This window comes from Pelodiscus sinensis, chromosome 9, assembly GCF_049634645.1.
Source record: "Pelodiscus sinensis isolate JC-2024 chromosome 9, ASM4963464v1, whole genome shotgun sequence".
NCBI lineage: Eukaryota > Metazoa > Chordata > Testudines > Trionychidae > Pelodiscus > Pelodiscus sinensis.
Genome location: NC_134719.1, coordinates 40748886 through 40773820, shown reverse-complemented (window position 1 = coordinate 40773820; position 24935 = coordinate 40748886). Strand labels below are relative to the sequence as shown.

Sequence of the window (24935 nt, the reverse complement as noted above, 5' to 3'; positions counted from 1 at the left end):
GAGATTTTCTTTAAAAGTTTTTCATTGATTTGATGCAATATAGTCAGCACAGCCAATCCAACAAGATTACTAATTGAGAAGGTCCAGTCCTGAAAAAGAGCTCACGAGTAACTCTACTCACATGGAAAAACTGGAAGAAAAAAACTCAATGAATAGTCTAGCAGCACCTTAAGTGTAAGTGAAATCAATAGGACTACTTATGTGAGAAAAGTTTCTCAGAGGTATAAGTGTTCGAGGGATGTAAAAAACAGCATCAATTATATTGCTGCCAGAATACCAGAATATACCCAGATGACTAATTCTAAACCTAGTAACCTTAGGTCAGTGCCTGGCAGGAATACAGGAATGTCTGTTTGATCTTTTGCTTTCTTTTTGGTTAGCCAATATATATTGAGAGTGGACATGCCCACAACTAAGCATGGAACAGGATAAAGACTACAAGGACACTGATGATTTTGTAGATGTTACAAATAGTGAATACCGTGAAGCCACAATGGTACTAAATAGGAAAAATATCTAAAAAAAGAGGATGGATTTGTGATCATCCAGCTAATGTAAATGATTCCAGGTGATGATGAGTAGGTTAGATAAATATCTATCAGGGATGGTCTAGACAGTATTTGGTCCTGCCATGAGGGTAGGGGACTGGACTCGATGACCTCTCAAGGTCCCTTCCAGTCCTAGTATTCTATGATTCTATGATTTTATGATGACTTGGATGTTACTAATTTTAATTTGGTCTGGTGATGTTCATTACAGGTTGATTCAGTGACTCTTATAGGTTTTCATAATGCATTTATGATTAATGTATCATTTCATTTTGTTTGGGCACCATATTCTTGAAATCTTTGAAAACAAATGTTGCCAATTTCCTTTCCTTATGTTGTGTAAACTTAGACATGGTGGTTGGAGATTAGCACCCTACCTGGGTTTTGGAGGGTTTTTTGTTCTCATAACATTTCTAGTTATATAACATGTTTTTTGGTTTATGGACAAAAACACCTTGTATGTCTCTTAACCATTTGAAAAACATTTTCTTTTCCACAAAGTCACAATCTGCCCTAACATGCATGCAGTTTCTCCTCCAAATGTAGCTCTGCTTTGTGTTTGAAACATTTCAAGCCAATAAGCAGACAGCTCTCATCCCTGGGTTCTGTGACTCACCTACATTATATAAATTGTCCGGGCTTTTCTATTACCACCTCTGACCTCTTCTTGACTCTGGGTGATCTGCTATCTCTTCCACTCAAGTGGAAGAGTACCATTGACTTCAGCATAACCAGGATTTCTCTCTTTGTCATTTTTTTGTCCTTTGTGCATTATTTTGTATTGTGAACACTATATTACATTTCTCCACTTGCTCCTTTCACATTGCTGTGTATACATTTTAGGGATGATTGATACACACAACAGGTACATTCTCGCCATCCTAACTGCTCTGATCTGTTTCTAAATGTAACCCTTGCTTCACTTCTCCTCCTTGTGCCTTTAATTTCTTGTCTGTTCGGTGATGTGTGTTCAATGGCCTTGACTTTCCTCTATTCAATCATTCCCTCACTCTTATATTTCAAATAAAAATATTTTAATCTTTCTGATTTGCGTATTCATTACATTTGAAGACATTTTTAAAGAAAAAAGGTGGTAAAAATTATGGTGAATTTGAAAACTGATGCTGAACATACTTTGATGCTGAAATTTTTCATAAGATTATGTAAAAGCTCAATTTTATTTTTCCTCATTTCATCACTTCTGTTTAACTGGGAAGCAACATGTTATTCCTTCTCTCTCATATGTCATTTCTATTTAATTTGCATCCCAAGAGGCTGTGCTTTTGTTTGGTTTTTCTCATTCATGCTATAGAAGGTGCTTTTTGCTCTCTGATAAGAATTGTTTTGATGATTAACATGGGTATAGGAATCGCACACTTTTTGAGATAAAAGGCCAGTTAGCTTAACATAACAAATGGATATTTTTGAGATATTGCCGGTACTTAGAGGGTGCAAGTATTTCAGTATCCATCTATAGTTAGCTGAAATATTTAAGGCCAAATGAGTATGCAGAAGAAATTACTTTTTCTACACAGTGCATGATTTGTTTGCAGAATTAATTCCTATAGTATGCTGCTGAGCTCAACAACTTGAAAAGATTCAAAGGATTGGCTGTTTATCTGGATAACAAGAAAACATGGAGTCAATAGTATTGCTAACACAAATTTTGAAAGGGAGATAAAACCTCTTGCTTCACATCTTAAGTCTCTAAGGCTGTGTCCAGACTCAGGGGCTACGTCTACACTGGCCCCTTTTCCGGAAGGGGCATGTAAATTTCACTAGTCGTCGTAGGGAAATCCGCGGGGGATTTAAATATCCCCCGCGGCATTTAAATAAAAATGTCCGCCGCTTTTTTCCGGCTTTTAAAAAAGCCGGAAAAGAGCGTCTACACTGGCCCCGATCCTCCGGAAAAAGTGCCCTTTTCCGGAGGCTCTTATTCTTACTTCAAAGTAAGAATAAGAGCCTCCGGAAAAGGGCACTTTTTCCGGAGGATCGGGGCCAGTGTAGACGCTCTTTTCCGGCTTTTTTAAAAGCCGGAAAAAAGCGGCGGACATTTTTATTTAAATGCCGCGGGGGATATTTAAATCCCCCGCGGATTTCCCTACGACGACTAGTGAAATTTACATGCCCCTTCCGGAAAAGGGGCCAGTGTAGACGTAGCCAGGGTTTTTTTCAAAAAAAGTAGCCTTTTTTCAAAAAAACTTCACCTGCGTCTAGACTACAGCCGTGTTCTTTTGAAATTAAATTGAAAGAACGCGGCTTTTCTTTCGACGGCGGTAAACCTCATTTCACGAGGAAGAACGCCTTTTTTCGAAAGTGCTCTTTCGAAAAAAGGCGTTCTTGAATGCCAACAGGGCTTTTTAGAAAGAGAGCATCCAGACTCACTCACTGCTTTCTTTCAAAAAAGCGGCTTGCTTTTTCGAAAGTTCCGCTTGCAGTCTAGACGCTCTTTTTCGAAAGAGGCTTTTTCGAAACTATCTTTCGAAAGAGGCTTGCAATCTAGATATAGCCTAAGTATTGATGTTAGATTATCCTGTGTCTGACTACTAAAAGGTTTCTTGCACTTTTCTTCTTCAGGAGCAAAATACTGGAGTAGATGGACCATATAGCAGTTCCTCTGTTCCTTTCTCATTTGCACTAATTATCACGGAGAGTAACTTTTTTGAGGTCCATAGAATTGATGTGGCTTTACACTGATATAACTGAAATCAGAATCTAAGTTTCTGGATCTAGTTTTTGGAACATGCTCTTGTTTTATTTTCCCCATCACTTTGTATGTTTTAACATATGTCTTTTTGTTCTTAATTTGTTTGTTGCAACCTTTTTTAGCTTGAGCAACCTATTTGTTTAATATTACTAAAATGTATAATTTTTTTTGTTTTTAGGGACCACAGGGCAAGCCTGGCCTTCCTGGACTTGCTGGTTCTGATGGGCCTCCTGTAAGTAATATAATATTTTGTCCTTTGACTGTCAACACTGTTAAAAATGAGTATGGAACTCTGGGTTGCTTCATGCAATATACTGCCTTACAAGAATTAAAAAGAAGCAACACTCTTAGTTGGGAACAGAACTGTAAAGCCTGTGTATATCTCTGCATTATTTAAACTTGTGGTTGAAGTTAGATGGCTGCTAACATTTGCTGAAGACCTTTAGAAATGTGTGTCTGGATGATCAATTATACTTGCAACAATGACATGGTATAATAAGCCAATAGCCAGAGTGACATACAGTGGGTCAGTTCCACTGTCTCATTTATGTGACTGTGGGGTATAAATTGGGAATAAAGTACATTTGCATGTGTGTTGCATGTGTAGGAACCACTGACTGCTCCCCATCATCTCCCTAGAGTCATTTCCTTAGCTTGCATGTGTCTTTGGTTGAAATGTAGGACAGGGATGTTAATACACGGAAGCACTTGGTCAGCCTCATCTCTGACAAAGGTGGCATTGTAGAAAAAGAGACTTTTCATGTAGAGTGAGGTGTTATAACTTTGTGTACAGTAAGATCATCTGCTTGAAGTTAAGTTGAAGAAGTATTTGTTTTAGTACAAAAAAGATATTAATGCTGTTTAATTTGAACAAGACAATTATATGTTCAGAGGTATCTAAGTCATCCTTCTCAACATTATCCCAGAGTGCCTAGATAGATAAGTGTTATACATAACATTAATTAATAGCATATTACAATTACTATTATAAGCTAGCAAGCTAAACATAAATATTAGGTTTATCATTTAAGGATTGGCAGGCATATGAAAAAAGGATATCATTTGATATAACTGAAAATACTTTTAGAAGTTAATGCCACCAAAATGAATATTTAAGAAATGGCTACATGCTCAACAAAACTAAAGTTTTATCTTTAAATAAGACTGGATTTTGTTCATTTCCTCATACGATAATCTGCCATTAGTATTTTTACTAATTTTACTAATTTTTAGTATTTTTAATATCACTTTGGTGTAAATTTGGGTGATAGATAAACTATAATCCTATCTCTCACTGGGAATACAGTGAAGAATTAATCATTTGAGTGACTGGTATCTCTCAAAAGCTTAATTCTTGGGCTGTATATCTAGTGGGAGTTGTATATAAAACTATAATGATATATAATTTAACCAGTAGGTCATTATTTAAAAGAAAAACATTTAATTAATGCCATGAATGAGACTAGATCAATCTCTTCATTGGCTTCTCATAAAACTCCCGTAAACTTTTAAAACTTTTAAAATGCTTTAGGGATTTAGGATTGTTTCAAAATATATAAAACTCAAATCTAAGTGTGTATTTGATTAAAAGACTCTTGCTTTTGAAATTTTAACTGGATGTGATCAAGCTGTTGGTTAATTCATTCACATCAATACAACTGCTGTCCAGATTTCTCTTTGTTATGCAAACTAGATCTATACTAAATCAGTAAATCTCTTTTCAAATATAGAGAAGTACTTTTCATTTCGTGGTCCAGAAACAGGGCTGGATTTGAGGTCACGATTATATTCAAAAATTTAAAACCAATTTATTTGTATAATGAATTGGGATTTTTTCCCCACAAAGTGGATATTTTCCAACATGTATTTATCTTTCTGTAATCAGGGTCACCCTGGCAAAGAGGGTCAGTCTGGAGAGAAAGGTGCTTTGGTAAGTTTCAAAACTTTTCTATAAACATGTATCTGTTCAATTTTATTTGTTTATTTGGTAAATTTGTCAACTATGTAATAATCTGTTGCTCTAAAAACTATTGGGAACATAAATGATAGAAAATGCATGACACATTCACAGCATGTCTGTGCTGACAATCATATTTATTGACTGCCAGTCTGTGAACTCAACAAGCAGTTTTACTTTAACAGGGCACATTGTGTATTTATGTTTATTCAAGTCTAGGCTGGCTATACTAAACTGTAACATGCTACAGACAGATAACTTGCAGTTTCTTGGAGTTTGCAGTTTTATAGTATATGCTATCTGCACAGACTATTGAGAAGTTCTTTTAGGAGAGGTACACATCAAAACATACACGTTATGAGTTTTTCAGGTACTTTCAGCAAGTCAATGTCAATGGTAACGAAACATTTAAAGCAATGGTCACCAACCAGTAGATTGGGATCTACAGGTAGATCTTGGAGCCTGTGACAGGTGATCCTGACTGTTTTGGCTTGGAGCTCAAGCACTTCAGCCACCCTTCCCCTTTCTGCTGTGCTGCTCCCGGCCATTGCCTTGGAGCTGGCCCCCAGGGGCTTTGGTTTGCTGTTCAGGATGGGGGAGGCAAAAAAGGGGGCCCTCATGTCAGGGTGTTTCCTTCTCCCCATCTCCACTGGGTAGGACCTTGGAGAACGGTAGGGAAGGAGGTAGGACTACGGTATTAGGGTTTGAGGTACATCCTGGATTGACTTAAATTGGAAAAGTGATCTTGCACTTAAAAAGTTTGGAGACCACTGATTTAAAGGGTTTATAAAGCTCTGTCATATTAGGGTCAGATTCTGAGATTCTTCCTCATGCTGAATAATGGTACTTCCAAAGTAGTCCTACTGAAGACAACAGGGTAAAGTAATGTACAATCTTAATAGTATAAATCGGTATCAGGATCTGGCCCTTAATCAGAAATTAATTATAGGTTTGGCATCTCTTTTTCTTTAGTATGAGGCCAGGGAGTATTAAACAGGATGTACAACTAAAGTGACAAAGGTTTATCTTCTCTTGATTTTATATTTGTAATTTTATATATGTATTTGTTAACTTTGGAGAATTTTTAAAAGAGACATTGATTGGTTGATTGATTGATTTCTTTAAGGAAAATACAAACACTGAAAATTAGAGTCAAATTTTGAAGTATCTTTATATATGAGAATAGCAGATGCTTATATGAGAGCAGTGTGTGGCACAGAATGTAAACTTGTGATTTTTTTTAACGATGGGGAAGGGTTGATAGAGTTACATATTCATGTCTTTATAGTTAATACATAGCTTCTGCACTGTGTAGACATCATGTACCATATATCCATTTATTTGATTTCCTTATATTTTCAATATGAACATAATTTCAGATAATTTATATTGTGTGTTGATGTTTTAATACCTCCCTTTCATTTGAAATTCTAAAATAAAATGATAAAATATAATTCCACAGCAAAACTATAAATAGATCCACAGAAAATTTGAAAACACTTTCATATGTCCATAACTTTTCTTAGGGAAGTCAACCAGAAAACCCTGTTTGTCCAATATTATTTCAATGTCTTCCTTTAGACTACTTGTGGTATAGTTAACGAAAGTGGATTGCACTCAGAAAGCTATTTGTTAACTGACTAACATACAGAGTTTTTCTAATCCATTGTATTTTAGGGGCCTCCAGGTCCTCAGGGTCCAATTGGCTATCCTGGTCCTCGTGGTGTAAAGGTATGGTATATATTTAAAAAAAAATGTATATTTGAAAGGTTTGGTTATGTACAGTGAGGAATTTTCGCTTTGTTTTCTACAGGGAGCTGATGGTGTCCGTGGCCTCAAGGGCTCCAAAGGTGAAAAGGTAAACATAGAATTGGACTTCCTTTTGTTTAAAAAGTGTTCTTCTGTGTTCTGGTAAAGAAAAAGTGGGGGAGGGGCCTCCTTTGTTTAAATGCTATGTCTTTTATTTCCTTCCCTCACACAGTGTTGTTCTCAGATAACAGTGGTTTAATTTCACCTTCCACATGGAACATACCAGGCCTGATTCTGCATTGCCCTGCAACTTGCATAGCTATTGACATCTGTGCAAAATAGATGTCAATAGGGTTGATCAGAACAATAGCATTTTGAACCCACTCTGCACAAGTGTAACTGATCACACACAAGTACAGGACTGTAGAGAATTAGCCTTCCCTTTTTCCCCCACTGACAATATAGTGCATCCCTAGAAGCTTGTCACATCCAATGCACCTGAGTGATATATATACACCTGTGACAATTGTGGATTCTTTTTACTACTTTCATTCATACTATAGACTAGATTCTGTATTTCTTATAGACACAAACCTTCCATTGGCTTCCAGGCTTTCCAGTGTCTGGAAATGCAGACAGTAGGCCAGATACTTTGCTATGGCAAAAATGTGCACTGCACCAGTAGTGAATGTATGTGCAAATGTGATGAAAACTCATCTTTGCATTCTCCCACATCAGCTGCTGCTATGCATAGGGCCAGTCCCCTGGCATGAAGTTAGAGCACACCCTGGCAGCTGAAACCTCCATTGCCATCTAATAGCTCCCTGGAGCCAAACCCTCAGCCAGGCATTGTAACAGGTGTATCCTAGCCCTACCTACTTTCCTCAGTGTTCTTACAGCAGAAAGTGGTGCTAGTTTAGCCCACTGGAGAATCCCTGCACTGGGATAAGTTTTCTGATGTGGGCACACAAGTTTTAGAGTCAGTCTGTCCAAAAACTGCAGTTCAAACAACTACCTCACATATCCTGCCCTACTGCTCTATAGCCACAGTGTGTACATTTTTATTTCAAGACTGAGAGTTTGCGTTTGCAAAACTGCCTTTGATATCAGTGCTAGAGATCTCCCTGCAGGAGCAAACCCCTGAGAGGGCTGCTCTGAAAGTAGGTAGAAGATGATCCTTCTCACTGTTCTTCAGTGACAGCACATTTTGTTCATCATAGCAACTTTCCTCACTACATGACCAAGCCTTATATAAACACGAGCTGTTATTCAAAATAAAGCAAACATACAATAAGAATAAAAACACTTTTCTATTGATAAATAATGATATAGTTATATCTCCATAAATAAATATAAGTTGAGAAAAACAGTACGCAATAGTTCATTGTATTCTTTGAATAGCACTTTAAAAATGGTAGCTTTGAACATTAAAGACCTCATGACATTAGAGACTGCCTAGCATCCTCTATGATACTAACTGTTGTTTAACAGTAGCTGCTGTATGACACAAAATATTAGTACTTACCTCTAAACTGACAGTGATGTACTGCATGCATAGAAATCTCTTACGCTCCAGGACATTGTGCTGAGTGGAGCTTATCTATCTGTTACATTAAACCATTATTAATCTAGAGCATTGAAATACTATTTTTATAAAGCAGTATAACAAGAGGACAGAGGTAGATCAATTGATTGATTTAGCACATCATTATTGTTTTCATATGGTCCCAAAACTGGCAGGGGAGTTGTGGCTCTGTATTGAGCAATGCACTCTGAATGGAACTCTGTTTTGTATTTTGTTACATACAGAGTAGGGGCCTGGCACATTAGTTCATGGATTCACTCTCTCTAGTTCATGGATTCACTCTTTCCTCCAAGCTGAACAAAGATCAAATTCCTCTAGTTGAGACCTTACCGTGAAAGGTGAAAAGTTTCCATTCATTTGGTAACTTTTTGATCTGTGATAGGCATAGTGTTCAATTCTTGTGGGCATGCTAGATGTCCTTATTTATTTGGACAACATTATTGGCCAGGGATATAATTGAGTAGCTCATAACTAAAGTCTTTTTCATGTTTTGCATGCTCTGCATGGTCAACTCCTCTCTTTAAATCTTAATACATAGGTATTTGTTACTTTGGAATTTTAATGTTTGAATTACATAGTCATCCACTATCACCCAAAACAGAGACAACCTGTCAGTTACCTAAACCTTTTCCTAAAATGTCTTTTCCGTGTATTATGATGTGCTACTACAGCTCATGCTTTGTGCAGAAAGCATACAGTCTATTGAAAAATGAAATTTGTCAGTTTTGTATACAAATCAAAGTGCTGTCTTATCATGGCATGTTTCTCTTGAACCATTTCCCAAAAATATGGAAAAACTTTCTTCATGTATAATACTGCTAGAAATAATTATTCTGTTATTGGATGAACTAAAAATGGTACCATGGTTTTAGGTTTCTGGCCCATGACAAGCGTCAGTGGTTGGTAGGAGAAAAGAAAAAAAACTTATATGAATATAGGAAACTTATCACTAGGGATGAAGTACAATGCATTATTAGCAACAACCAGAGCACATTGTCATTCATGCCAGACTGACAGCCCCAACTCAGCCTCACCTGAAACACATTGGCATTATAGGAAACCCCTTTGCTACGAATTCATTCAGGAGAGAGAGAGAGAGATTCTATCCCCAATGCTGAGGAACAGCACCTAAAAATGAACTTACAGAAATCTTTTATGGCCTTAATGTACGAACGGTAGTTGTACAAAGAAAGTGATTTACGGCTACAAACCGCTCTCAGTTACACCAGTGCAAATCAGGAATATTTCCATTGATTCTATTGATATCACTGTATCAATCAATTATGAAAAAGGATAAAGACCTTATCAGTGTAAACATAAAGGCTACGTCTACACTGGCACCCTTTTCCGGAAATGCTTAAAACGGAACAGTTTTTCCATTATAAGTATTTCCGGAAAAGCGCGTCTACATTGGCAGGATGCTTTTCCGGAAAAGCACTTTTCCAGAAAAGCGTCCGTGCCAATGTAGACACGCTTTTCCGCAAAAAAGCCCTGATCCTCATTTTCGCGATTGGAGCTTTTTTGCGGAAAAGCCTACTGTGCTGTCTACACTGGCCCTTTTCCGGAACAGTTTTTCCGGAAAAGGACTTTTGCCTGAACGGGAGCAGCATAGTTTTTCTGGAAAAACAATGACGATTTTACATTCGATCATCATTGCTTTTCCGGAAAAGCAAGCGGCCAATGTAGACAGTTCGCAGCTTATTCCGGAAAAGCAGCTGCTTTTCCAGAATAAGTGTCCCAGTGTAGACACAGCCAAACAGAATAAAAAAATTAATGTATAAGGATGGAATTTAATGCAGAAGGTTACTTCTAATGTATATGTCTTCTATGGAGGAGTTCATAAAATATTCAGAAATTCATGGCAGTCTAAGAGAATTTCCCCATTATTAACAACTTTGTTCCAAGATTCAGTGTAGTTGAATAAGATATATATTGTTTGGATGTACTATCTGCCATATTGAAACCATTGGACATACCAAATTATAAATTAAATGAAGTTACTGCTGCTGTGCAATTATTATGCTCATCCTCTCAGGCTACCTAATGTTTTAATTTCATTTGTAAATGTATCTCTGTTAATGGACACATTTTTCCTTATTTTGTGTGTTCTTTAGGGTGAAGATGGTTTCCCAGGATTTAAAGGCGACATGGGCCTTAAAGGTGACAGAGTAAGTATTTATATAGGAAGTTATAGTATCTAGAAATTACAACTGTTAGCCTGTGAAAAATCACTCAAATTTGTTTATAAATACATTTTAAATCTGGTGTATTTATTTATGTATTTATTTTTTTGGGCAGTTAGTTAGTTAGTTAGATTTGGGGTCAGTCCTTACATGGTAGGAATCAACATAACTCTATTGACATCAGTGGAGCGGTGGAGTTAATATCAGCTTAAGAAATGGGTTTTGCCCACAAAACCTCATCATACTATAGATATTTTAATTACTCTCTAAGGTGCCACAGGACAACTCATTATGACCCGCAGAATAATTATTTATCCAGACATCTGTATTTTTATGCTAATTCCACTGAATGTCTGATGTACTGTAACTAGAGTAGTCCTCCAAGGCCAGATTCTGGTTGATGCAGGGAAAATGGTGTAACAATATTTCACAGTGGGCCACACCTATCCTCCAACATATAGCCTTATCCTGGGTTTATGTACTCTCATGCACAGCCCCTGCCTAGCCCCTATAACTTGAGTTCTGTTACTAGCAGAAATAACTATCAAGAGCTGAAGCAGCATGTTTGTGTGTACATCTTGTGAGATGTACATAACCCATTGAGAAGTTGTCTAATTCAGATGTCTCTGCACTTACACAATGATTCCAAGTTCTGATCTTCATTTACATTTGTTTTCAAGTAATGGTTTGTTTTATAAAATAAGTCTTGAGGTGTACTGTTATTGCAAACAGTGCATTGTTATGAACATATGCAGTAGCCCTGTATTTACACCATATTGAACTTTAGGGTGAAGTTGGCCCACTGGGCCCACGAGGAGAAGATGGCCCTGAAGGTCCAAAAGGTCGAGCAGGTCCATCAGGGGATCCAGGTGGTGCTGGGCAGGCTGGTGAAAAGGTTAGTAACCAACTACTATGTAACGAAACATTACCTTATAATGGGGATCAAACCAGGATCATCAGCTGCAAAGGCTGTTACTGATGAAAGTAGCTCCTTTAGCTGCTAGAGCATGGTAGGTTGTTATGGCTGCTCAAGACAGACACTAGCATGATCTCACGCACTACACAAATAATGGAAATTATTATTTGATAACTATACCTAGAAATGAATAATACATCCGGACCCATAAGACAACAAAGCCCTTTTCGGAATTGATTACAGTCTCATCAAACAAAGACAAATATGAGTCAAAGAAAATGACTTGATGCCAAAAATGATGGAGACAGTGCTGGAGAGCAGTTTGGCATTGAAAGGCTATACAGAAGGTCTGAAGGAGCAGAAATTACTTGATGAATGGGCAGAGCAAAGTTTTGTTTTTAATAAAGGAATATTGTGACAAAAACCACAAAATCAGGAGTGGCAGAAGGAGAGAAAGGAAAGGTGCTACTTAGAAGGAAAAGTGAACAATCTGGGGGGCATTCAAAAACATAGTAAAAAACAAGGATTCAGATGTATGGAGGGCATGATATGTAGAATCTTGAAAATGAGAACAATGATCTTGAACTGTATACAGAAAGAGAGACAGGAAGCAGGAGAAGAGATTTGAAGGTAAAATCGAAGGCTTGATGTGTAAAAGGTTGAAGTGGCAATAAAGGAAGATGATTTCAATGCCGTGTTTTGGGTAGCCAGGGGCAGGAGAGAGATAACAAATAAGAGAACAAAAGAAGGGAGCTTGTGGTAGAAGAGACGTAAAGGGGGATGAGCAGGGCCGGCAACAGACTTTGCTGGGCCCTGAGGGGCCAGGGAGCTGGCTCTAGGCCTTTGAAGGGGCAGAATCTCAGGCAGAAGGGATGGGGCTATGGGTAGCCAACCATCAGCACTACCCAGACTGTGCCGTGCCTCTTCCAGCCAGCCTCCATAATGTACAGAGCTCTGGAAGCAATTTAAAGGACCCAGAGCCCCGGACTCTTTTAAACTGCTGGGCCCTAGGGCAACTGCTTCCTTTGCCCTTGCTCATCAGTGCTCCTAGGGATGAAGATATAAGTTGGAATCAAGAGATATAGGTTGGAATCATCTGAGCTGTGGGGAGCATGGGAAATGTTTCCCAGAGGATTGTGAGATTTTAAACACTGGAGTCATTCTAGATTGGAACAAACCCTCAAATTTCAAATTTCTCCACAAAAGAAAAAAACTCATTTTATTCATTCTATGTTCACTCTATTGTGTTTCATTTTGTTAAAGTAAACATGTTTTGATTTGATTCTCATTTATTTATATACACATAGTCTAAATGAAAAGCCCTTTCAAAAATAAAAATCTAAGTGTTTTGTTTAAAAATATCAAAATGGCTCATTTCAACGGTTTCAGAACCTATCACTCAAGACAAATATTTTTCAAAAAATGAAACTTTGACAGGATCGATGCAATTTTGAGAAGCATTTCAGTTTTGATAGGACTGTATTTTCTGATGGAAAATGGTTTTGTCCAAGTTATTTTGACTCACTCTAATTTTAATCCTGGCTTTATCTCAGCATGGCATTAAGAAAGTCATATCACATTTCCATGTCTGTTTCTCTATCTTTGCAATGGAAGTGATAGTACTTAACCCTGGAATCTCGTAGGCCTGATGTGAGGATTAGATTCATAGGACCCTTTGATCATTTAGTCTGTTCCTCCTGTATAACAGTGTCCATAGAACGTCCTCAAAATAATTCAACTCTTAATAATTGCCAGAAATGCAAAATTCACCACAATCCTTGGAAAATTGTTCCAATGGTTAATTACCCTCACAGCTGAAAATATATGACTTATTTCCAGTTGGAATTTATCTAGCTTTTGCTCTCAGCCTTTGGATTAGATTATGCCTTTCTCTGCTATCTTGAAGGGCCCATTATTAGAATTTGTTCCTCATGTAGATACTTACAGACTGTAATCAAGTCACCCCCTAAAGTTCTTTTTCTGAAGCTAACTAAATTGAACTCCTTGCATCTATTATTAGAGCACATTTTCTAATCATTTACTCATTCTCTTGGTTTTCTTTAAACCCACTCCAATTTACTAATATTCTTCTTGAATTGTGGAACCAGAACTGGACTCAGTATCTCAGCAGAGGTCACCAGTACAGATGTAAAATAACCTCTCCACACCAACTCATGATTTTCCTGTTTATGCTTCCCAAGATCACATTTTCTCTTTTGGCCACAGCTTTGCACTAGGGGCTCATATTTATCCACCATGACCCCCAAATAATTTTCAGTATTATTTCCCAGGATCGAGCCCCCCCCCCATCCTATAAGTATGGCCCACATTCTTTGTTCCTAGATGTTTACATATGTATTTATCTATGTTTAAATGCATGTTGTTTGCTTGCTCCCATTTTACCAAGTGTTCCAGATAGCTCTGAATTAGTGACTTGTCATGTACATTATTTACCGCTTTCCCATTTTTTGGGTAATCTGCAAAGTTGATCAGTGATGGCTTTGTTTTTTGTTCCCCGGTTCATTGATAAAAACATTAAATAGCATAGGACCAAGAACTGTTTCCAGAAGACTTCTACACATTAGCTTGATGACTATTACACATTTATAATTACATTTTGAAATCTATCATTTAGCCAGTTTGAATCCATTTAATATGTTCAGTGGTTTGAACATTGGCCTGCTAAACCCAGGGTTGTGAGTTCAATCCTTGAGGGGGCCAATTTAGGGTTCTGGGGTAAATCTGTCAGGAATGGTACTTAGTCCTGCTGTGAGGTCAGGGGACTGGAGTCGATGATCTCTCAATGTCCCTTCCAATTCTATGAGATGGTATGTTAATTTTATATTTTTCTAGTTTTAAATCAAAATGTTGTAAAGTCTCGAGTCATACAATGTATAGAAATCTAAGTATATTACAATATTACTATAACCTTTATCAACCAAACCTGTAATGTCATAAAAATTGAAATTATTGTAATAGGATCTATTTTACATAAACCCATATTGATTTATGTTAATTACCTCATCCTCTCTTAATTCTTTACTAATCAATCCTGTATCATCCACTCCATTATTTTTCTCAGGGTTGATGTTATAAGGTTGAGAGTCATATAATTTTCTATATCATCCCTTTTACCATCCCAAAGTGAGCATGACATTTGCTTTCTTTTGGAATTTTCCCAGTGTTTCAGGACTTATTGGAAATCAACAATAATGTCCAGCTAGCTCATCAGTCAGCTCTTTTAAAACTCTGGAATGCAAGTTACCCGGATCCGCTTATTTTAAAATGCTTAAATATAATAGCTGTTGTTTAAAATCCCCCAGAGATACTTTTGGAATAGAAAGAGTGTTATAATCATCATATGATGAGACTATGGCATCTGTTTTGATCCAGGAATAGAACAGAAATATTTATTCAATACTTCTGCTTTTTTCCTGAATTATTATTGATAATTCTACCATTATCATTTAATAATGGATCTATGCCATTATCAGGATTATTTTTGTTCCAAACTTATGTTTTAAAAACTCCTTATTTACCTTAACTCTTCTACCTATAGATTTCTCTTTGTGTCTCTCTGCTTCCCTTACTAATTTTCTACAATTCTTAACTTTTGATTTATATTTCTTAATATAAGCTTTCACTGTCTTCCATTTATTATTTCTATAGATGTCTTAACTCTTTCTCTAAACCAGATTAGTTTTTTTTAAATCAGTGTAGTCTTCTTCCTTAGGTATGCTATTGAGGCTTTTGGGGCAAATAGTAAGGCATTCTTAAGTTTTTACAATTTATAATTCAGTTTATCTGATTAAATTCCTCCTCACAGCTGATTTGGCTCATAACTGTTTTTTTTTGTTATCTTTGAAATTGATCGGAGAGAGATATCTGTACTTTAGTCACTTGTACATTATAAATATGATCATATCATGATCACTTGCATCCAAGTTATCATTAAATTTCAATTCTGTGGTCAGTTCCTCTTTATCCTGTAGGGCAAAATGTCTAATAAAAATAAAGTCTATACAGTATTTAAACATATATAAAGGAGTATATAGATGTTTGATATAAGAGAGAGGATCAGGATCATGGATTAGAGTTTCAGCAGAAGGAACTAAAAAGAAAGGAGCATAGTGTAGAAATAGTAGAACTTTTGAATAGTAGAACTTTCATTATAAGTTGCTTCTTGTCACAAACATAACATTACTTTTCATAATTATTTATTTTCATACTAGAAGTTCAGGAAAGGTTACATTTATGATTTGGTACTGGAATCAGTCATAAGCTGTCATCAAATAACTTCTTAGAAGTCAGTTCACTCATTTCAAGAAAAGTTATTTTCTGTTTTATTTAACTATTGGGAGCTATTTATGAATTAATGTTTCCCAAAATGTTGCAGAATGCCCTACCAGAGGATAACAAGGTCATGAATCAAAGAACATATAACAAAAGAAGGCTAGAACTATTATCCTGGATGAATGGAAACACAATTCCAATTGTAATATCACATTGCATTCTATGGTAACTGGATCAGTGAACAAGTTCTATTAAAATAAGAATTGAGAAGAACTTTTTTTTTCCAAACCCATAACTAACTCTTTAGTTAGCTTCTTTTATATAATTTCTGAACTCTGCATTTTCTGTTTTCAGCCAGGACTGAGATTACTGAAATATTACAAAATAGGATATTCCTAGACCATATCTGACCTGGAGAAAACATAGGAAAGTGTATTGCTGACATGATATTTCCAAATGAATGTACAGTTTAAAGAGTTTTTTCAGTATAGCCAAACCCCAAATACTCAAAATACAATTAAAAAAATCATGAGATGGGTTTTAAATCAAAAGATTTTAAAATATAACTAATGTAAGCTTCTATTGAATTGCATTCTGTATTTTGAGCTTTGAATGTTGTCCAATTTCCTCCCACCTGTAGGAAAATTGAGATTTTCCCATAATCTTCTTGATTTCAGTAGCTGGCGCTTTAAGAAGTATACCAAATACCAGAAGACTAGTGACAGAACTATGAGTTAAATTGGCTTGATTTAGATTAGCCACTGAAACATTTGATCCAGATTATTTCCATTATTCCCATTTTTAACTCCTTATATTTTTAATCTGAGTCAAATGTCCAGCTCACGCTGAGCCAATGAGCAATGGGTTGGAGGAGACTGCTCATTGCTCTTCATGATATGTGTCAGTTGCAGAATTGCTCTGCGAAGGTTCCTGCAGTCTAATAGTTGGAATTGCCTCTATGACCCTAACATCTTCACACATCAACAAGAGGGTGGGAGAGAAGGAAGATCCATATGACAGCAGCAATCCATGGCCTGTCCTCTACTACTCACTGGAAGGTCCACACCATAGAGAAGGTGCCCAGCCCTGAACAGCTCCACAACATCCTGAAGATCACTTTGATTCTTCTGTGTTCCCCACTTTTATGTGGCCACTTTCATGTGGGAACCCTCCAAACTCAAGGAGGGAAGGGGTTGAATTTGCTCAAATAATGCCTGTGCATATTGAAGAAAGAGTAAATGAGCATAAAGGACCTTGTCACCAAAAAGGCTTGAAATAGTCAGCTTGGTCCATATTCCCATTGAAATCGGGGGATCCCACTGAATGTATCAGGGTGTGATGCAATGTCATGCTGTGAAATTTTTATTTTAGGGGATGCTACTTTAATTAGTTCTAATGCATTCAATTGGCTTTGATGGGGAATGTCAGTGTGGCTGAATTCTTCTTTAATAATATCTCCTGCCAGGCACAAACAAGCTTTCAGAAACATGAGTTATATCCTGCATCTTCATTCATCTATTTTATTTTTTAAGAACACACATTTATTTTGCCAAATACCACTGTCCATGTAGGGACTCTCCCTTGTCTTTTTTACTATCCCAGATTATTGCTAGAGTAGAAGATCATGTTGTATTCCCATATCTTTTCCATGGAGGCCACTTCAACAACGTGATGGTCTGGAATACTGTATTTTTACAATACCCACATTCTTTTATAGTTGCTTGGACTCTTAGAAATCAGAACAACCTTTCCTTATTTTTTGAACATAACAAATTAGCATACTTGTTTGTTTCATTACCCAAGACTATAGTGTGGGACTATAGTGTGAGATCTGAATGCAGCATTGTTCCCCCTTCCAACTTCAGGCAGTGGAATTAGTAACATCAGTAGCATCAATGTACTCAGCCTATTTTCCTGTTTGATGAGGAGGAAATGGCCGTATTTCTCTAACCACACTAGATATTATGTGATATTGGATTATTCTTGGGGTTTGATTTTCAGTGATGTTTTCTGATATTGGTTAGAACTCTTCAGGACAGCTGTGCAGCCTGACCTTCAAATGTCAACCTGTTTTCATGGAGATTATAGATAAAGAAAACAAATTAGCTATAGTATTGTGCCACATCAAGAGCGCTAATTGAGCTTTTATGGGAGCTGCCTTTTGTGTTAAAAAATGTGTTGTTTTGTTGCCACTGACACTCTACTACTGTGTTGGAAGAGTGTTGGGGTAAAATCTTGGATTCTTTGAAGTCAATGGCAAAATGTTATCCATTTCACCAGTTTTAAGATTTCATCCCTGGAAATAAAGTTTTGGAAACAAAGCTAGTTGGCTAAGTCTCAGGAAGCAAATAGGTGAAGCGTGAAGAAAAAAATAATAAAAAATTGATTGTGTGTGTTATGGAGGAAAACAAACTCCATATAAAGGTATGATAGCACTACTAAGAACTATTAGAAACATTTTTTTTTAATTTCAGGGTAAACTTGGGGTACCAGGACTGCCAGGATATCCAGGAAGACAAGGTCCAAAGGTAAATGAGTTAGTTTTATTTATGGAACCCAAAAGTGGGTATGCTCTGGACAAATTAGCCACAATGGCTGCTGCTCTGTTAGTTTTATGTTTAAGGAAGGAGGACACAGGCATCCAACATCAAGTTGTTTCTCACTCTTGCTTTCCTAGCCATAATGTTTAAATGTATATTAAAAGAAGTTTTATATACATAACAGTTATTTATTAAGGACTACTGTTTTCCCTTTCCTCAACCATATAACTTCTAAGCCCCTGTCAATCTTATTTGCATTATATATCTGTGGCAGCCATATATTATGCACATCATAGACTGTTGAAAGAGAGTCAACTGCTGATACGGAATATATGGCTTCCTTAAGACTAAAAGCCATATATTGCCCAGAGAAGTCACACTGATGTGCATGGGAATTTTCCACATGGTCTGAGGACCCAGATCCAGTTTGTAGACTCTCACTACTATGTGTCTGCTATCTTCCACTTGCTATAGGAAGAGCCATCTATGATCTCCAACACATTTTTAGGTGTATGGCCATGCAGGACATGAGTTGCATTCTTACAATATTGTCTTCTACAGTTTTCTTTATATTTTTTCCTTTGCTTCTGTTGTGTTGGGTGACTGATGTCTGTTGCTTGACATTCCTATAACCAGAATGCTTAACTATGTTCTTTCTCCTGAGTTAATGCCCTATTTTCTGTCCACAATTCCCTCTTTTGTTTGTTTTGCAGTTTTCCCTCCTTCATGTATCATGTGGACTGTATTGCCACTAGAAAGTATCTGTGTTAGCTGGTTTGGTTTCTAAATTATTTATTATGACCAAATAATGGTAATTTGCATTTTTAAAATGATTAGTTTAACATTGCTTTGCAAAGTGGCATAGTGTAGATTAACCAAACATTAGAAAGATTTATTTAAAAAATCCTATTCAGACTAGGCAGGAATAAGAATGTTAAAGATGTCAGTGACATTTCCTAGTGTCTGTGAAAGTCCCTCTCTACATCTCACCTTCAGATGTGTCAAAGATGAGACAGCTAGGAATTCATAGTACAATAAATGAAAAGCTCCTATCCCTTTAGCAAGACCGAATGTCATCTCAGTAAAATATTGAGCTTTTCTCTAGTTCAGTGATTCTCAAACTTATTTGATCATTCCCCTTTCTGTGTGTCTAGTGTACTTTACACCCTACCCCCACACACACATACATACAAATACATTTATAAGCCCCAGGCACCTAGGGCTGATAGCAAGAGCTCTTAAAAAAGCCATGCACCACAGGCGGGCCTCCCTTAACATATTTCCACATCTCCCCGGGGAGGTTCACCCCATAGTCTGAGAACCATGGGATCTGTACTTCCAAATTTGAATGGGTGATTTTTTTTTTGGCAGCTATAACACTTTTTGGGTAACTTACTGAAGTGTTGTTATGTATATAGCCTACAATTGGGCTCTGTGTTTCCGCTAAGTAAACTCTCTTATGAGCATTTATTCATTGAATACTTGGTGTTAATGCAATAGGATCTAGCAGTCTAAGGAAAGTGTTTATCAAGGTGAATATTCTTGATGAAGAGATATTTTCTTGCTTCTGCCTTTTAACTTCATGTCTGAGATTTCAGTCTTCCTTTTTGTTCTACTTTACTTCAGAACTCTTTTGAAGTGTCTAAGATCAAAGAAGTTTTACATTATTCAGTATTAAGAATAAAAAAGATGTACACTTCAAAGAAAATTGGTGGATTTTTGCAATATAGACATTGGGAATTTCGTTAATTTAAGTATTCATCTATCTTCAGTTAAAACTGAATATAATTTAAACTATATTCACTGTTGGCTATTCTATGAAATGTAGGCAACCAGATTAGAAAGAGTATTGACTGCTACACTGCATCAAATCACTCAGGGCCTACTTGGCCAGTCTTATTCATCTTGGATAGCATGTTTTTCTACCCAAAGTTTTGTTAAAATTTGCATTAGAAAGGATGACAGAATGAGAAGTGCACACAATTTATAATGATTGTCTAAAGGAAATAAGAAGTCCTGTCCCTGTAGTCAGTAGATGGTTCAAAGTGATTTTTTTTCTACCACTCATTCACCTTGTATGAATGTGCTTCTGTGTGCAGTTCTTATGCACAGATACTAGTATAAGAGAATTTCACTATATTTTCTCAAATCCAGTCCTCATCAGTTTGATTGTAGTAAATACTGTACAGGTGGGACCTCTCTGGTCCAGCACCCTCGGGACTTGACTAGTCCCGAACAAGAGAATTTCCTGGACTAGCGGTGGTCCCTGGTACAAACAGCCCAGCCTGCCACCCATCAGCAATTCTGGCTCCGTTTCTGCCCCAGCCAGGCCCTCTGCCTATAGCCCCGCTTCTGGCCCCTCTGCCCCCTGACCCTGGCAAGACTGCCTGCTGGGCTGCTAGCCTTGGCTGTGCTGCTGCAGGCTCTGGTCCTGGCTCTACTGCCATAGGCATTGACCCCAGCTCCATTACTGGATGCTGGCCCTCCTGCCACTAGGCTCCCAGGGCTCTCTGGTCCAGGAACATCCATGGTCTGGCAGGACTAGGGATGTTGCCAGACCCGATAGTGCTGGTTATCGGAGGTGCAGCCTGTATATATTAAATATATATAGCTAAACCTCTCATACTAATTTCTATACTAATGTCTCTTGTACGATAACACACATTTTTAATGGAAAACTTGGCCCTCATAATAAATTAGACTTTGTTCAAGTTTTACACACAACTTAATTCACAACTGGTGAAAACAATTCAAACAAGAAATTCCTTCTTTCTCTGTTCACTGAAACCATCATCACTGGGGCTATCTGACCAAAAAAGAAAACTTGGTGGGTAAATGGATTGCCGGGTCATAAATAAGGAATAGTAAAAGGAAACCATGAAGAACTTAAAAACAAAGATAAAATCATAATTATTGATGCTACAAATAGAATGGCCAGTTTTAGCTAGCTGTTTACCTGTTTCTAAACCAACAAAAAGAAAAACACGCTAAAATGTTGTGTATACAGAGATGAATGATCTAGCCAGCAGGGAATTGAACAGAATATGGCTTGGACTACCTGCTCAACAGGCCAAATCAAACATGCCTGTGATTTTTAATCTCCAGTAACTTGAAAACAGGTTGTATCAAGACAGTGGTCTTTTGCAGCCCCATGTCACATCCCCTTCTCCCCCTGCAAAGTGCATTGGCAGCTGACAAGCCAGCATTATCTTCCAGAATGATATGGCAGAAGTAAGAAAAGAGCTGAATTTGTTGCTCATGTTAATTATCCTTGTAACATTTTGTTAAGAGTAGAGAGAATGGTGATATTTATAGCTCCTTAGCTAAGTTTAACAAATCATTTCTGATGATCATGATAGTTTCTAAATTCTCTCTGTGAACCGTATACTATTAGGTTCTTCCATTGCAGGTCTAAGTGAATGTGCCATAGTGCCATGGTTAATGGTTAGTTACTGTGAGCGCCCATTAGCTTATTTACCTCTAAGTTTGTTATGTGAACATCGTTCCATAGAGTAATAGCTTGTGATTGTCCAATGGTCGCCTTTTTATGAATAGAATGAACAACTCTATCAACTTTGGTTATAACACTGGCACATATGTGTCATTTTCATTTGAAAGATAAGAGGGGGCATCACTTAGCAAGAGTTTCTTTTGGAGAGCTCTTATTCCTTTGAACAATAGTCCTGCTGACCAGTGTTGGTAAAGGTGCAGTCTCCATGTAAATGAAAAGCATAAGTGGTTAGCTCATCCTAAATATTTCTCCTGATTAGGAAATTCGGGGCTTTTTGCACACTGCATGTTGTCTCATCCTGTCAGAGACTCTCCAATATTAAAGCTGATCTGAGAGCTCATTGGTGGGGGTATTATATATATTTTAATATAAATGTGGGTGTCTGAAAATATGTGGGAGAGGATGCATCCATAATAAATAGTAGCGCTTATCCTTCAAATAAATACATATATGCAATTGCTATTGAAGTTAGAAGGCATGGTGGGCTCTGTCAGAAGGCGATGGAGAAATGGTGTAAGATAGGGACCAGCAAACAGTATCATCTCAGACTTCAGGCTTTTTCCTGAAACACAGCCCATGTTATGTTCTGGGTTGTATGCAATCCCATTGCACAACCACCTTTAGAATGTCAGTGCTGTGTGTAAAGAGAGTTCTGCTAAAACAGATTCTTTCTGTTGAGTTACCTAACTCAGATACAACTGGGGTCTTTATATTAGTCATATTGTGACAATGAAATGTGAATGTGAATACACTATAACAACCACTTGAAAAGAAAAGTGCAAATCAGCCCTCTTAAATATCTGACTAAAAGAGCAATAAGGCCAACAAGGCTATGTCTACACTGCTCTCTTATTTCAAAATAACAGAGTGTGCCTCTACACAGCAAGCCCATTATTTTGAAATAATTTTGAAATAACGGGTTTCTTACTCCAACCTCTGTAACCCTCATTTCATGAGGAGTAAGGGAAGTCGAAGGAAGAGTGTTCTTCCTTTGACTTCCTGCTGTGTGGATAGTGCCAAAAGTCAAGTTAAAGTACTTTGATTTCAGCTATGCAATTAATGTTGCTGAAGTTGCATATCTTAACTTGACTTTAGCCCGCAGTGTAGACGTACCCAAAGAGTGCTTTGAGGGAATGCTGATATAGCATTTACAAAAGGATTTTAGTTCTGCTGCTCTGATTGAGCAAAGGCAAATTCCCAAAATTCACCTCTCTTGGTTATGATCTAATAAACATTTCTAGTGGTGGTTAATGAACTTTTCTTTCCAACTGTTAACTATAATTAGAGATTTGTCAAATACTTTCTTATTGATGCTTCTGAAAATAATGCCATTACACATGTTGATCTTTTTAATGCAGTCAGGATGTGCAGTATTATGGTAAGTTAATTTACAAATATTCACCAGAGCTGACATCTTTAAAAACTATTTCCATTAATCTAGACGCACTATACATTTTGCATCAGTTTGGTGATGTGCTTTAATTCTAGAGTAGGTACTGAATGTATTGTAGTGGTATGGTAGATATTTTCCTATATTTGTATTCATTTCTCATACAGGGCTCCACTGGTTTTCCAGGATTCCCAGGTGCTAATGGAGAGAAAGGTGCAAGGGTATGATATACTTTTTTTTAACACAATGCTTAAATAGCCTGTGGAGCTTTCTGCTAAAAGATATAGAGGCAAGAAGTTTCAGGAGAACATTGAGATATTATAGCATTGGATCTTTAGCTGGATAAGAATGAACATCCACAATTAGGTCATTTCAACACTGGGAAGTTATTTGAAAATAACTCCTCTTATTTTGAAATAACAAGGCAAGGGTACGTCTAGATTACAAGCCTCTTTCGAAAGAAGCTTTTTGGAAAGAGCTCTTTCGAAAAAGCCTCTTTTGAAAGCGATCATCTAGACAGCCACAAGGGTTTAGAAAAAGCGATCTGCTTTTTTGAAAGAGAGCACTCAGGCAATCTGGATGCTCTCTTTCAAAAAAGCCCTATTTGCATTAAAGAATGCCTTTTGTCGAAAGAGCTCTTTCGACAAAAGGTGTTCTTCCTGGTAAAAGTAGGTTTACCAATTTAGAAAATACCGCCGCGTTCTTTTGATTCCATTTTGAAAGAATTCAATGGCAGTCTAGATGCAGGTGAATTTTTTTCAAAAAAAGTCCACTTTTTTTCTAAAAAACTCAGTAGTCTAGACAAACCCTAAGTGTTTATACTACCAAGTCTGTTGTTTCAAAATAATAACTCCTGCTTGTAAAGAAGAATAAGCTTATTTCAAAATAGTTATTTTGGGAGTTGTTATTTCAAAATAATCTGGTAGTGTAGACATAGCCTTACATAAAATAGGATCAAACTGCATGACACATAAATCATCATGCTTCAAGATGTTAATTCAACCACTTGGTATCTGAGGCTATATAGAAGTTCTCTCATGAGGTAGCTTATTCAATAATTGTCCATTAGGGAGTGTGTTTCATCTTCTGAAACAGTTCATACTGAAAGTGGGCTAGCTAGACTTATCTAAATACCATGCAATTTACCTTTAAGGGAATTTAACTTGGATTTTCTTAGGCATTGTGACTCATCAGATTATAGCAAGCAGGATGAAGAACATATACTTATCAAGTGAAATGAAAACGTCAGATTTTTCTGCTTCTCTATTTGAAGCACATGGAGAGTCTCCAACCACAGTAAAGTAAAAAGGGGCAAAGGGTAAAAGGAAGATCACTGCACTGCTGTCTGGAAAACTCAAAAAAACCTTCAATTTAGCCAGGCATTTAATCATGAACTTCTGAATTAGACCAGTGAATCTAGCTTTTATCTATTACAGGTAGTAGTAATAGTAGTGTAGTCTGAAGACCTAACCATGGATCAGAAATTCATTGTGGTAATCACAGTAGGCACAATGAATAGACAGTCCCTGCCTCCAAGAGTATGTCTACCCAGGAAC

The 24935-nt window shown here is 37.0% G+C and overlaps 1 protein-coding gene across 7 annotated transcripts in view; it reads left to right on the top strand.

Annotated features, from left to right (window-relative positions):
* The window catches only part of COL11A1 (collagen type XI alpha 1 chain), a 255966-nt gene that overhangs the window by 117837 nt on the left and 113194 nt on the right, over positions 1–24935 (top strand). For all 7 annotated transcript variants that reach the window (XM_075936624.1, XM_014571895.3, XM_075936623.1 and 4 more), the window contains 8 exons: positions 3434–3487; positions 5141–5185; positions 6890–6943; positions 7026–7070; positions 10661–10714; positions 11517–11624; positions 18413–18466; positions 23547–23600. In XM_075936624.1, the coding sequence (XP_075792739.1) occupies positions 3434–3487; positions 5141–5185; positions 6890–6943; positions 7026–7070; positions 10661–10714; positions 11517–11624; positions 18413–18466; positions 23547–23600 (468 nt within the window). The remainder of the gene's footprint in view (positions 1–3433; positions 3488–5140; positions 5186–6889; positions 6944–7025; positions 7071–10660; positions 10715–11516; positions 11625–18412; positions 18467–23546; positions 23601–24935) is intronic.